Genomic DNA, 15,218 nt, shown 5'->3' with positions numbered 1-15,218 from the left:
TTTTCTTATGCTTGTAATAACCGTAAACTACAGGAAAATAAAAAACAGTTCATAGAGACCTATTAGTGCTGTCATCTAGTTTTCTAGGTTGGATATGAGGTGAACTTTTTTCAGTTAGCTCCAAATTCTGAAGCTAAACCTCTTACATTGCTGCACTGGCTGCTACGATGCCAAGGGTCCCGGGTTCGAATCCTGGCCTGGGCATGGGTGAGTGCCCCTTCACCAATTTCATGGTATCATCACTCATCTTTGTGATTAGCCAAAAGTAGTAGAAAAGTGAAGAAAAATAAAATTTATCAATTCAATCCACTCTTATGTTGCTTTCATCTCTCAAGAGAGCAAATTTGACTGAAGAAGGAATGTTAGTAATAGTCACCAATTCGGGAAGGGGGTGTGATACATATTAAAAATTGGGGTGTAAGGGTGACCCTTCCACATAGTACACCGTGGATGGCATTTTGCAGACTAATGATTAGGGTGTGGAAGTTGATGACCTAAAAAATATAGGTATATGACTTATAGAATGTCCTAAAAAATGAAAGAAAAATGACCATTAAATTTGTTAGTTTCAGGTTAAAAATTGAAATGAAAAGGAAATTAAACAAAATGCAATCTTACTTTTAAAAAAAGGCACCAAATGATACCACATGCACATTCAATTAAAATATGCAACGAGGATTTCCAATGGAAACTACCGAATAATTTTAAAACAATTTAATGAAAAGGTCATATACACTGAATGAATTGGTGTAAATTGCATTAATTTCCTAGTTTGCCCCAGACGGACACCTGCTGGTTTCCCTCAAGACAACAAAAGACTGTCACCAGTTCAGCATTTCTTTTGCTCGTAAATTGCAATCCTGCAAGATATATATAGGTCTATGTTTACCTTGGTGAAAAGACTCAAGAATATTACCAAAATGAAAGAAGTGACAAAATATGATGAAACAATACACCGAATATTGCGAAAAATGACGGGAAAATGCCGAAAACCTGAAAATTGGCAAAAAATGCACTTTAAAATTACCTTTTTTGGGTTCTAGACGAAGTTTAATATTGTGTATATTTAATGGGCATCGTGTTCGAGATGTCAGAAAAAGATGACATTTCATCAACTTCCGCTCCCTACTAATGAGGCTCTGACATCTACTCACTTGTGTTGTTTGCTGTCCACATGTGTTCCATGTTGCACGCAGCCCATCGAGGGGTAAAATCCTCCAAGTGGCCTTTTGGGTGAGGTGAGATTAGCACATTTTTTTATATCGCCGCTGTTTTCTGGCTTTCAAGACCAGAGTCTGTTAGTATTGCTTGCTCACTTTGCTGGTTCAGCACAGAAATTTTTGGAACCACCAGGAATCGAATCTGGGACCACTTGCACCACAGGCGAGAGTACTAAGCATTAAGCTTACGTGAGATCTCTTAACAGTTCTTTCAGGAAATTTAAAAAATATAAAAACAATTTATTTTTATTATGCTGTACAAGTTGTTATTATTATTATTATTATTTATTATTAAAGTAGGGTTACAATTAAGCTTACATTTTTTTTTACATTGATTCCGAACTACAAAAACAGCTTTTTGCCCTACATGACTTAATATACAGTTATGCTATTTGTTTATAAGTATACATGAAATGGAATATTATAAATTTATATAATTGAAAAACATAAGAAATAGACTGAAATAATCATTTTTTGCAGCTACGTTTTATGAAGGAGGCAATGAGGTAGAATAGGCACAGTGTCAGTATTCATAGATTAATGTCCTAATCTGTTGTTTAAATTTGGCCAAATTTCTCTCCTTTCTGCAATTTACAGGCAGTTTGTTCCATGCTTTACTTGCCAGAGATGACAGGGATTTTGATCCGTATCTTGCCTTGTTACATTTTGGTACTCGGATACTGTTGGTGTTGTTGGATCGCAGATTGGGATAGTGTATATTACTAGATATCATTACTTTGTCCTTTAATAAGTGGTGGTGCTTGTTAATTGCCTGGTGAATTTTTAGTAAAAATGCATATTTTCGTCTGGATTCCAGCGTAGGTAATCGGAGTTCTTCTCTGGTTGCAAGTGAGGTCGTGTGCGCTGTATTTCTTATGCTACGAATAGCCCAAATTTGCATTTTCTCTAGTTTCGTGGTGTTATTTCTATTAATCCTATAAAGTACAGAGGAACAGTATTCAAGTAGCGGCCTAATAAATGCTTTGTAGAACGCTAATTTGTGGGCAAGGTGTACATATTTGCAGACAAATTGAAACTGCTTGATTCTAGGTGCTGCACGTGAACACATTCTTTTTACATGTTGTGAAAGGGATAAACTTTTATCTAGGTGCATACCGAGATATTTTAGAGATTCACATGGTTTTATATTGAAATTTCCTATTTTTATGTTGTCGATTAGCGTATTGTTATTATTTTCACTGGATAGTATTAATACTTGCATCTTAGACTCGTTCACTTTCAACATGTTAGATTGATACCACTCAAGAACTTCGGGCATATTTTCCTCAATATTTGCAATTACTTTTTCTAATTTGCTTGACGCGCAGTACAGGAGACAGTCATCTGCGTACAAATATAATTCAAACCCAAATTCCCTGTCTGCGATGTCATTCACAAACATGTTAAACAGTTTAGGACCTAGAATAGATCCCTGTGGTACACCGAAAGATACATTTAAACTGTTTGAAATCGAGTTGCCTACTTTTGTGTTGATACTCCTATTCCATAAATAACTTTCGATCCAGTTGCATGCAAGGGCAGAGAAATTAAATTGCTGATGTAATTTCTGTATTAATAAATTTGGTTGAACACTGTCGAATGCTTTACTGATGTCTAGAGAAATAATGCCAATGTATTGCTTTCCTTTACGATCTAATATATTTCTCCAATTATGTATCAGTTCATGCACGAGTAATTCTGTCGAGCGATTTTTTCTAAAAGCAAATTGTCTATCTGTCAGTAGATTGTTAGAATGTAAGTATTGTTCTCATTGCTTGTCTATTACCTTTTCAAGAATCCTGCTTAATGAGGAAGTTATTGATATGGGGCGATAATTATTTACTTGCGTCGGGGACCCCCCTTTAAATATAGGTGTGACCCTTGCGTGTTTCCAAGTGTTAGGAAAGATTCCGCTTTTTAAGGATGAATTAATTATATCTGTGAGAGGTTCGACAATCCATGGGGCGAGTAGATATATTATGCGATTACTTATTTCATTGAAATCTGGACCTTTTCTGAGGTTAAGTTTTTGAAAAATTTTCATAACGTCATCACTTGAGACGGGCTTAAAACTGAAGCTGGTTTCTTGATATTTAGCGTCTTTTTCATTTTGTTTGTTACTTTCATTTTTCTTCGCCCTTAAATTGTTAGTGAATGTGTTGGATATTGACGAGCCGACGTTAGCAAAGTGGTCATTGAGGACGTTCGACACCCTCGCATCTTCCGTAATTGTTTCATTGTTATGTTCAATAGATGCGATGGATTGGTTTTTGCTATCATTTTCAGTTAAGAACCTGAAAATCTTGAATTTGTTATTGCCTGAATATTTATCGGAATAGATCTGCGTAATGATATAATTTCTTTTTGCATCTTTAACTGTTTTTGTAACGTAGTTCCTTATGGTCTTATATTGTTCCCACGTGTAATTATTATTATTTGGACTACGTGCACGCTTAAACATCCGGTTCTTGAGTGATATCAATCTAAGAAGACCGCTAGTGATCCAGGGACGCTTGTTGCCCCTAACACGAAACGTTTTTATTGGCGCATAGACATCCAGAGCTTCGGTTATTAATGACTGCAAATATGTCACCTTATCGTTTATATCCGGCATCATTGTTGTTTTGTGAAAGGGTAGATAAGAACAATGATCAAAGAACTGTTGTACAGGGAAATTTTTTAAAAGAACGCTTAGTTACGAGTTTTCTTGGAGATCTTTGTGGCCTTAGGTTAATTGAGGTATATATCAAAAAATGATCGCTTAAATCATGCATTACTACGGCGGATTTATCATGCAATTCTTTCTTGTTGGTAAAAATGTGATCTATGAGACTCTCACTCGTGTCGGCAGGCGAACGAGCTGCTTGTACCCCACCCCGCTGATTCCATCGTATCGAAAAATGCATTGTCCGCTGCAGTTGGTTTCATGACGTCATGATTTGTATCCCCAACGAGAACCGAAGCGTGGCAAGCCGGAAATGATTGCAAAATATTTTCTAGTTTTTCATTAAAAGTGACGGGGGCCTTGGGATGTCTATATACGCATCCTAGAATTAAAGGTTTGTCATTCTGTTTGAGTTTTAAAGACACCCACAATCCTTCAATGTCTACATCTGACACAGAATATATAATTTCCGATATTACAGCTGTTTTTACGTAAACAATAATACCTCCCCCTTGCTTAGGATAGCCTCGATCAAGTCTGTACATTTTGAACCCTTCAATTTCAACATGTCTGTCTGGAATGGAATCATCGAGCCAAGTCTCGGTGATTGCAACGCATGTGAAGTTTGCCACGCTCAGCCTGTGTAACGTCACGGGGGGTGGCGGCTCATTGCCAGGTGGGGAGGGAGGAAAACTATTTACAGCCTCAGCATTGTGGTCTCGACCTTGGCCTCGGGGGGAAGGGAGAGAGTGGCCATTCTTGCAAATATCAGGGAACATCTTTGAGGGGTGTCCAACGAACTATCTGGCACTGACACTGCACGTTGACCTCTTGCCTTCCTACATTTGAAACAACGAAAGTCATTATTAATAAAATGACTGAAAAAAATATAATATATGTGAGACAAAATTAAATTATTTAAAGAAGAAATGTAAAACTAAAAAATATAAGATTCAGAAGCACATGATTGAAGTGAGTGAATGATTACGGTGGTTAATATTTGCAATGAGTGCCAACCGAGGGCAGAGTTTGTCATTTTCCATAATTGTTTAGGTCATCCAGGCTGTCTATTTTAACTGTGGCATTGTTGTGAAGTGCCAGGATGTTGCCATCGGAAGTCCACACGCGTTGAAAAGTTCCACTATTTCTTACCTGGTGAAACAGCTGCAGGTTTTGCCGGGTGAGGTTTTCCGTGATGTCAGTTACTTATTTCTTGGCATGTAATGGATGATCCTTTCAAAGGGAATCCAAATGTCAACCTCTCTTCCATTTAGTACACCCTGGGCTGCATTTGCAGACTAACGAGGCTCTGGCATCTGGACTTGCAACCAGTATAATCCTCTGCGGGGCTCATGTTGTGTCGTCCCTATATCTTTGTATTGTACTTTCATCAATTTCAGCTTATCACCATTCAACCTCATCTTTGTGATTAGCCAAAAGTGGCAGAAAAGCAAAGTAAATAAGTCAATCAAAAACCTACTTATTTCTTTCTTTCTAGGCACAAGCAAATGACAAGGAATTGGATAATTCTGTCAAGAACAACACTGAGGAGAATTCGAGGCAAAGGAAAGGTAAAAATCAAAATGTTATTGCTTAATTATTAACTCTTCGTCTGTGCACATGTATTTTTGTTGCATGGTTTGCACACCAGAGTCAGACAGACCCTGTCAATATATTCGGTCTTTGTGTTGCCGTAAATGAATATGAAATGTGGAAAGTGTACTAGAATACTGTTGAACATTGCTCTAAGGTCAGAATTTTTCTGGCCTTGTCCTCACAAAAAACTGCTCTTGGGGTCAGCCAGCCTCAAATCAATGGGTACCTGGCGACAACTCAGGGGAGGGGGGGGGGTTAACATGGACAGAGCATGGTGCTGTTAACATCACCTTCAAAATGGCTGAGATCGAGAATGTGTGGTGCCCTACTCCCACATCCCCTAAATGTGCCTACAAACCATGGTGCTATATGCATGGGGAACTTTACCTTACCTTGTGTTTAAGGATTAATGGTACAGACTCAGGAGATCCTGTTGTACAGTCACTGACACTTCTGGCTTGTAACAGCCTCATTGACTTACAGTGAGATCATTACAACCCAGAAGTGTCCATGACTGTACAGATGGGGGGTTAAATATCCATTAAGTAAAAGTTTCAGTGAACCTTCCATCCACCTTCGTACAGGAGTCTTCTCTTCCTGATTTTTTGCATACGCTCAAGATATGAAAAACCTGGAAAAGGTTTTGTACGTAAAGTGGTTGTCCTTTAACATCCTCTTCAGTCCAGTGTATTGGACCAGTTTCTGGATTCTTACTCAGGGATACTAAAAAAAATAAAAAATAAAAAAAATGAACAAACATGGACTCGATGAGTCTTTATTAGGGCTGAGTTGATAATACTCTAAATCGATAGTAATGCCGATATGCTCACAGGTTCCAACCGATACAGATACTTGAAAATTGTAATAATTAAAATTGTTCCAAATACTGATTAATATTATTGGATATTCATGATGAATGCGGTAAACCCAGTTTAAATATTCTGTACATAAAGTTCATGTTTCCGCATTGCAGATTGGATACGTTTTCCCGATTAATTCCAAAGCTTCACTGCCTTCATTCACTAAGGGTACGGCATCTGGAACAGAGATGTAGGACTTCACTTCTTTGTTTGTTCCCAGGCAGCTGTAGTTGCATTTTCTATCATCTGATGGCACTGGTATGTGTTTCTTAGCTTGTGTCATCTGCTGTGCTTTCTGCTTTCCGTCATCGCGTGCCTTTGGTGGTTTGGTCTTCTGCTGCATTGTGATACTCTGTGTGGTGCAGTTCGTGTTCTTTGAGTGGGTGAATGGAGGTCGAGCAGGAGACTGCATTTTTCTTTTTGTGGTCTTGAATATTTTGAAGAATGGGATGCCAATTTGAGTGTGCCTGTTCATTGTCTAGGTTCAGTGCTGGTTTCTGTTGGATAATGGCATGGGTTTCTTTGAGAGTGTTGTCTATGATAGAGCCGGTTGGGTGAAGTTTGGATGTGGAGGAGATGAGAAAGACCTGATCCTGGTATGTCTTTTTTGGCATCTTTTACATGTTGCTCGATGTGTTCTTGAAAAGTGCTGATGGTTCTGCCGATGTAGCAGTAGTGGTCTTGTAGACACCAGGGGATGCAAGTTTGGGTAGGTAGTATTTCTTGAAGTTGGGTAGGGATCTTCCGATGTGGGATACAGGCTTGTGTGCCAGTCTGATATTAAAGGGTTTGAGGGCCTTGGATAATTTGCCTGACATGGTGGGGTTGTATGGAAAGGCGATCCATTTATGTTTGGGTTATCTCTGTGTTGTGGGTGTCTGAACTGGGCTTCTGCTTTTGCACACCACATGGATAGCTGGCATTCAGTGCAACCGTTGCTTAGTCCTATTTCTGTGATGCAGGCTCATTTTTTGGGGGCTTCACCGGTGCTTGTATTTATTTATGCAAGGAGAACTAATTGTTATTGTGACACTGTTTATTCGGACGTTAATCACGAGCAAGCTAAACGCCTGCAGAGAATCCAGGATGCCTGCATTCGCTTCGTATTTGACACAAAATATTCTGAACATTTGACGCCGTATTATGCAAAGGTCGAGTGGCTGAAATTAAGTGATAAACGGATTTACCACAACCTTGTCCTACTGTACAAAGCCCTAGAAGTAAAATATCCTAAAAACCTTTCCAGGCGGTTTCATTATCTTTCGGACTTTCACTCCCGCAACACCAGATCATGTGATAAATCTCTGCTATCCATTCCTCTCCACAGATCTACCTTTTACGCCAATTATTTTACCGTTTCTTCTGCAGAACACTGGAACAGACTGCCCCCAAAATCCAAGCCTTGTCCTCAATTGTAATATTGAAAAGAAAATTAAAATTACACATGTTAAACATTTTGGACCTAGAATAAATGTCCGGAAAACAATGAATATTACCTTTAGCTAACGAAATTTGTCATCTCTATAGGTAGTTTTTGTGTGTGTGTTTGTGTTTGTTTGTTTGTTTGTTTTTTTTGTTTTTGTTTTTTCATATAGAAACTGTACTGCATTTATTTTTAATTTTCTCTTCAGATATATTTTTCATTGTGTTAGTAAAAAATTATCTACTGTGATTAATGGTTAATCCAGTTTTTGACTCCTCATATGCAAACTGTATTACTTTTATTTTATTTTAATTTTACTTTTATTACTTATTTTCTATTGTCACTTTATTTTTCATTTATATTTTTCATTTTTTAATTGAATACAATTAATTGTAAAGAAAAATTTAACACTATAGTTATTGGTTAAGTGGAAGAGAAGGCATTAATGCCTTAACTTCGCCATGTAAATAAAGTCGTAAATACATAAATAAATAAACTTAACAGAACATGAAGACTGGGCTTGACGAGAAAGTTGTATGAGTAATACCTGAGCTCGACCCTTGGATGATGATGCATTGAGATTAGAATATCTATTTATTAATAAATGATGATTTTTTATGTTGCTGCTGTTGTTGTAATAGCATTCATTACTTTAAGACACTCTTTCGCTCAACTGTCAAACGTAAGAACATTCTTGTGCAGAAGGAAAGCAGAAAAATTATGGTCCTAATCAGCTTTTTTTTAAATTATTTTAGGAAGAAGAGCAAACCAGAATTCAAGCAAGATGTAAGTAGTTGATATATTATGTATTACTTTATATTCTACAGACTTTTTAATCGTAATTGTCATAAAAATGCTTAAGAAAAAATACTTTCTCAGTTTTATATACTGCTTCAGTACACCATTAAATAAATACGGGGTAGAAAATCAGACAAGGCATCAAAATTAAGAAAAACGTTGGAAGTTTTATTCCGACTTAGCGGGCTTATTCTGCTTAGCCCACCAGGATCGCCAGTGTCACAAAATGGCTAATGACCGGTAGAAGGTGTATTGTGTGTTGGTGCTATCGAGAACTGATTCAATCACATTAATGGACAGACATTTCCGCATGGTTTTTTGTACTAATGCATATGTTTCACCCTTTCGAAAGATTTGCAAAAGTTAGAACTGTGAATTGTTAGTGTCTTCGAAACCGTTGACGACAACTTGCTGTCTCATGCGTAGCAAGTACTTGATTATCGTTTGGACCTTTTCCGCGTTACACGTGGTTCCCATGTTAAATCTTTATAATGTGAGTAAAAAATCCAGAGTTTTTCTTTACATTGATGCCTTGTCTGATTTTCTATCATACATAGTAACGTCATAATGACTGTGTAAAGTTGCTCCATTCATTTTGAATTACCCTGTATATTACATAATGTTAATCTCCAACAAGAACAACAAAAATTAGAAGATACTTTCAGTTGTTATAAATTTATAAGATTGCGAAAATGAAATCTCATCTTGTGATCAGCATGAAATTAAACTTGGAGTGCTGGCAAATGTGAAATACTGAACTAATTCCCCTCCCCGTGCCTGTGTGTCACTTTGTATGCATAAAATGCATAGGAGCCTCTACTTCCTACACCTACAACTGCCTGTGACTCTTCCCATCCCTTGCCATGTGTTTATATTGTCTACTGAAGAAATATAACTTATTTATTTACGGCTTAGAAACACAACAGAAGCAACTGAATATACATCTGAATGCTCAGATCAGAGGATGTCTTGGCTGTGGTGTAAGGTGAATTTAGACTCCCTGATAAAGTGGTGCTAAATATGGAACTTAAAACAATCCTTAAAAATGTACAATGACCCTTTCCTTGAAGAAAAACACAAAATACTTCATAAATAATAATTGTGTTCAAAGAGTTGCCACACAGAAGGACCTCGGTGTCCTCTTTGATGAGAAACTTTCCTTTTCTGAACACATCTCTGCAGTCAGAAAGGGTTCCATGCATATGCTGGGTCTACTCTATTGTTTTTCCAAAATATACAACCTGTCTGCTCTCAGCACTTTTTACAAATCCTTCGTTTCACCTAAAATTGAATACTATTCTCCGATCTGGTCTATGGCATACCCTTCAAATTTAGATAGACTAAATTTTGTTCTAAATTTCTTCCTGGCCTTTGTTCATTACCGAATTCCATCAACTAAACACCTAAAAAGGCCCATTCTTCTGAAAATTTTAAATATCCAATCACCTCACGAGCGACATAAACTGGCAGACCATGTATTCCTGCACAATATAGTTAATGATACCATTAGAAGTGACCGCCTTCTGCAGGAAATTCCCTTTCTAGTAACATCTTGCACAAGAAGAAGCACTCAACTTTTTGCTTCTCAGAAGTCAAGGTTATGCGTCATACACCGATCCCTTCTCTACAAATTATCCAGCCCATTCAACAAGTTAACAGGCGAAATAGACATTTTTGAAAATCAGGCACATTTCAAAAGGCTATTGTACAAAAATGTGTAAGGTTCTTTATTGGATCTATTTTTTTTTGTTTGTTGTAATTTTTTATATATATACAGGGTGATTATTTTCCTGTAGTTTACAGTTATTACAAGCTTAAGAAAACAGTTTTTCTTTGTGACGTTTCAGGAGAACACACGCTCCTTTCATCAGACATTTATTTTCATTTTGACTAAAGATACAGTTATAACAATGGTTAGTAATTTTTTAAACAAAAAGAATCTGTTATATAATGGATGTTGTCAATGTTACATTGTTGTAATATAGCAACTTAACTGTGAAAAAAGCAGTCTGTTCTATCTTTATTTCAGATTTTTTTTTTTTTTTAAATTATGAATCCCAAATATCATCAGGTAATTCAAATTCATCATTGTTTTCACAAAGTCTCTTGATGTTTTCTGTTATATTAAATTTTAAAGATGGTGGCTTACTCCATTTGTGAAAAAGAAAACTCCATACTGGATCTATGTTACCATTTTCATTATTTAATTTATTCCAGTGTTCTTCTGCAATGAACGAAGCTTCCCAGACATTCAACTCTGTGTTTCCCGTTAATCTTTTTAAAACCCTTCTCTTTTTAATCAAATGCTTCTCTTCGATGATATGAGTTGACAAACCTGTTCTTGGGTTTAGATTTATAATGTCCAAATCGTGTTCGTGCCATCTTATTGCCATTTTCCTTGCTGTTTGTCCCACATAATCTTTTGAACATGAACAACTTATATTATATATTCCTGTGGTTTCCACATCTGGTAGAGAGTCTCTCATTTTGAATTCATTAAATGTACATTCCAAACATCTTGGTGATTTAAAAACAATTTTGAAATTAAAACTTCTAAAAATTTTTGCAATTTTATGTGAGAACCCCTTGTGGAATGGAATGCACACAAATTTCTTTTCAACAGATTTTTCATCTTTGTCTGTATTTCTCTTTTCGTTTAGTTTTTTTGCGACTTGTTTTTTGATTTGGTTTATTCTGTTAGTGTGCAAGCCATTCTCTTTTGCTATATTAAAGAGCCTTTCTTCTTCATTTTTGATATCCTCATTATTAGAACATAGTCTTTGTGCTCTCAGGAAAAAATTTAAAAATATGTTATCCATTGTTATACGCGAATGTTCTGATTTGGCATGGATGTATTTTTCGCCCGCTAATTTTTTCCTATGGACTGATGTTTGAATTGTTGAGTCAGTTGTCTTAATTTGCAGATCAAGGAAAGAAATTACATTATTATCAATGGGTTCGCAAGTGAATTTTATGCGACGATGTGATTCATTTAACAATTTAAATACGTCCACGATGGTGTTCTCATTTTTAGCAATAATTAGCACATCATCTACATATCTGATGTAGAGTTTGATATCTGCACCTATCGCATTAACAATTGGAGATTCTATGTAATGAAGGAAAATGCTGGAGATGATTCCGGATACTGGATTTCCCATTGATAGACCATTACTTTGCTGATAGATTTTGCCATCAAATAGAAAGTAATTGTAATTTGCACATACAGTAAACCATCGAACCATTTCCCATGATTCTACTGGGTTAACCTTCATCTCAATAAGCCATCTGTGTAATGCATCTGTGGCACCTTCTATTGGGACACTAGGATATAAATTTTCAACATCAAAACTTGCAATACGATACTCATTATTCCAAACAATATTTTTTAGTTTCTGTTTCACTTCATATGCATTTTTAACACTGAATGGTGTTTGTTGTTTAATTATAGCAAGTCTTTCAACTAAATATTTGGATAGTTTGTATGCAGGATGTGTGAAAGTTGCAATGATGGGTCGTATTGGAGTTCCCGGTTTGTGAGTTTTTGGTAGTCCAAAGGCAATCGGCAGGGTTGAATTTTTGACAATGAGTTTTTTCTTCATTTCTCTTGGTATCGTGATACTGCTTTCAATTACTTTCTTTACCTCATTTATTATTTTCGTTATAGGGTTTCGAGAGGTTTCTGTGAAATTGTTTACTTTGAAACATTCTTCCATTTTTTCTTTATAGTCCTTAATTCGGATAAGGACAGGTTTATTTTCCTTGTCCGATTTTATTAAGAAAATGTCGTTTTCTTTCAACCAGATCTTGAAACCATGAACTTTTTTCCCCAACCTTATATGCTCTTTCTCCCGTTCTGTGTATTTTGGACCTCTGTTATTTCTTCTGTTGTATTCAAAACTTAACCGTTCATCAAGAGCATCATGTGTGAGACTTCGTAATTTTCTCCTTTCCTCCTCATCATCTAAGAAATGCAGTGCTTTCTCTATTGAAATCACAAAATCTTCCTTCTGTATATAAGCACTACCAACTGAAAATTTCATTCCGAATTGAAAAATTTCTATATACTCATCAGGTACCTCAATATCCGTAAGATTTATAAATAATCTGTTGTCAATGTTCCTAGTTTCTATTTTACCAGTGACATTAACTGCTTCCCTTCTTTCATTGTTGTTGTATATAACTTGTTCTTGAATTAGCTGTAGAATTTCTTATCAAGTCTCCTTTCTGAAAGCTTGCTGTAGTGTTCTACAACTTGTTGTGTAGCTCTGTTTACTTTATCCCATATGAATGGATGCAAAGAATTTGACAATGTTATGTGGAGATCATATGTCTTTCGTGAAAGGCTGTCCAATTCTGAGTACGAGTCCCTGATTAGTCGTCCTATCATATATATAATATAAGTTGTTCATGTTCAAAAGATTATGTGGGACAAACAGCAAGGAAAATGGCAATAAGATGGCACGAACACGATTTGGACATTATAAATCTAAACCCAAGAACAGGTTTGTCAACTCATATCATCGAAGAGAAGCATTTGATTAAAAAGAGAAGGGTTTTAAAAAGATTAACGGGAAACACAGAGTTGAATGTCTGGGAAGCTTCGTTCATTGCAGAAGAACACTGGAATAAATTAAATAATGAAAATGGTAACATAGATCCAGTATGGAGTTTTCTTTTTCACAAATGGAGTAAGCCACCATCTTTAAAATTTAATATAACAGAAAACATCAAGAGACTTTGTGAAAACAATGATGAATTTGAATTACCTGATGATATTTGGGATTCATAATTTTAAAAAAAAAAAAAATCTGAAATAAAGATAGAACAGACTGCTTTTTTCACAGTTAAGTTGCTATATTACAACAATGTAACATTGACAACATCCATTATATAACAGATTCTTTTTGTTTAAAAAATTACTAACCATTGTTATAACTGTATCTTTAGTCAAAATGAAAATAAATGTCTGATGAAAGGAGCGTGTGTTCTCCTGAAATGTCACAAAGAAAAACTGTTTTCTTAAGCTTGTAATAACTGTAAACTACAGGAAAATAATTCTATAATGCAAGCAATGCGTACATACAAGAAAAACTATTATACAGGGTGGTCCAAAGTTGCAGTACAGCCTATTATTTCAGAAGTTGTAAGGAAAATGAAACATTTGAATACACCAATGTAAATTGGGTATGAGGGCCCACCTTTTGGAGTATAACACAACAATGGCCGCCATTTTGAATTGCCGTCCATTTTTTTTTAAATGGGAAGGGGGTCATGTGGTGTATCAAAACACATTAAAATTTTGCCAGGAATTCATTTCTGGAATCAGATTTCACATAATTGTTACGGTGTAGGCATTATTGGCATCCAAAGCTGACACTGGAGGGCTTAATGATGTGTTCAATATGCAGACCGTCTTGTTGAATGCATAACTCCAGTCGCAGACACTCGCAGAAGCACTTTTGGTGCGATTTCACTGCAGCACAGTGTAAATCTTTGTTGCAGATGGTGAACATCATGAATTTTCTCTGCATAAACGAGTTGCTTCAAATGCCCCCACAAATAAAAGTCCGTAGGTGTGAGGTCGGGTAATCTTGGTAGCCACTCCACTGGGCCATGCCGACCAATCCATTGCCCAGGCAACTGGGCATGAAGCCACTGACGAACAATTAGCCCATAGTGTGGCGGAACACCATCTTGTTGGAAAAACAAAGGGAATGTATACCATGTTCATTTAAAAGGGAAGGAGCGACAGTGTCTCTCAGCATGTCCAAGTACAACTCTGAATTAAGGGTTCCATTGATGAAGATTGGTCCAACCACACGGGTGCCCCATATCCCACACCACACCATGATTTTAAGATCTCCAACAACATTGGATGGGTCAATCCAGTGGGGATTTTCATCACACCCATATCGGTGATTCTGCCGGTTCACTTCGCCACTGACATGAAACATTGCCTCGTCACTGAATAGGATACTCTGTGGGAATGTAGGGTTGTTCTGATGTTGACGTAATGCCCACGTACAGAACTCGACACGTCTGTCTGGGTCATCCTCAGAAAGTTTTTGCAGCATTTAGATCTTAAATGGGTGCCATTTGTTGCTATGAAGAATACGCATGATGGAGGAACGACTAACCCCAATTTCACTTACGAGATGTCGAGTGCTGCGTTGTGGGCTCTTCGCAAAGGCAACCAAGACCATCGTCGAGGTTATCTCGTCAGTGGAAGCTTTGAGACTACCACTACGTCGCCTGTCGGACACATTTTCAGTTTCCTTGAATTTGGATAGGAGACATGCAACAGTGTTATGCAAAATCGGTGGTCTCTAGGTGGCGCCTGTTGAAATCTGCTGCAATGACTCGACTGCTTCGTTCTCCAGACATCAGGATCACCTCAATTTGCTCTTGCTTCGTCAACGCCATCATATGTCACCTGCAACAGAATAAGATTTTCAGACTTTTGGATGCCAAGAACGCCTACACCATAACAGTTATGTGAAATCTGATTCCAGGAATGAATTTCTGGCAAAAAATTTTAATGTGTTTTGATACCTCACATGACCCTCTTCCCATTTAAAAAAAATGGAGGGCAGTTCAAAAAGGTGGTGATTGTTGTGTTATGCCCAAAAAGGTGGGCCCTCATACCCAATTTA

The 15,218-nt window shown here is 36.8% G+C and overlaps 2 protein-coding genes across 2 annotated transcripts in view; both read left to right on the top strand.

The window, feature by feature from the left end:
- The window catches only part of LOC146003500 (uncharacterized), a 133,891-nt gene extending 128,409 nt beyond the window's left edge, over window positions 1-5,482 (top strand). Inside the window, exon 22 of the mRNA XM_083141789.1 lies at window positions 5,384-5,482. Coding sequence (XP_082997915.1) covers window positions 5,384-5,482 — 99 coding nt within the window. The remainder of the gene's footprint in view (window positions 1-5,383) is intronic.
- Window positions 5,483-6,853: 1,371 nt separating this feature from the next.
- LOC146003499 (uncharacterized) overlaps window positions 6,854-15,218 on the top strand; it is a 38,872-nt gene continuing 30,507 nt past the window's right edge. The window contains exons 1-2 of the mRNA XM_083141788.1: window positions 6,854-6,937; window positions 8,520-8,550. Of these exons, the coding sequence (XP_082997914.1) occupies window positions 6,854-6,937; window positions 8,520-8,550 (115 nt within the window). The remainder of the gene's footprint in view (window positions 6,938-8,519; window positions 8,551-15,218) is intronic.

This window comes from Lepisma saccharinum, chromosome 20 (genome assembly GCF_977018435.1).
Source record: "Lepisma saccharinum chromosome 20, izLepSacc3.1, whole genome shotgun sequence".
NCBI lineage: Eukaryota > Metazoa > Arthropoda > Insecta > Zygentoma > Lepismatidae > Lepisma > Lepisma saccharinum.
The sequence above is the reverse complement of the archived record's forward strand: the minus strand, read 5'-3'. Positions and strand labels throughout refer to the sequence as shown.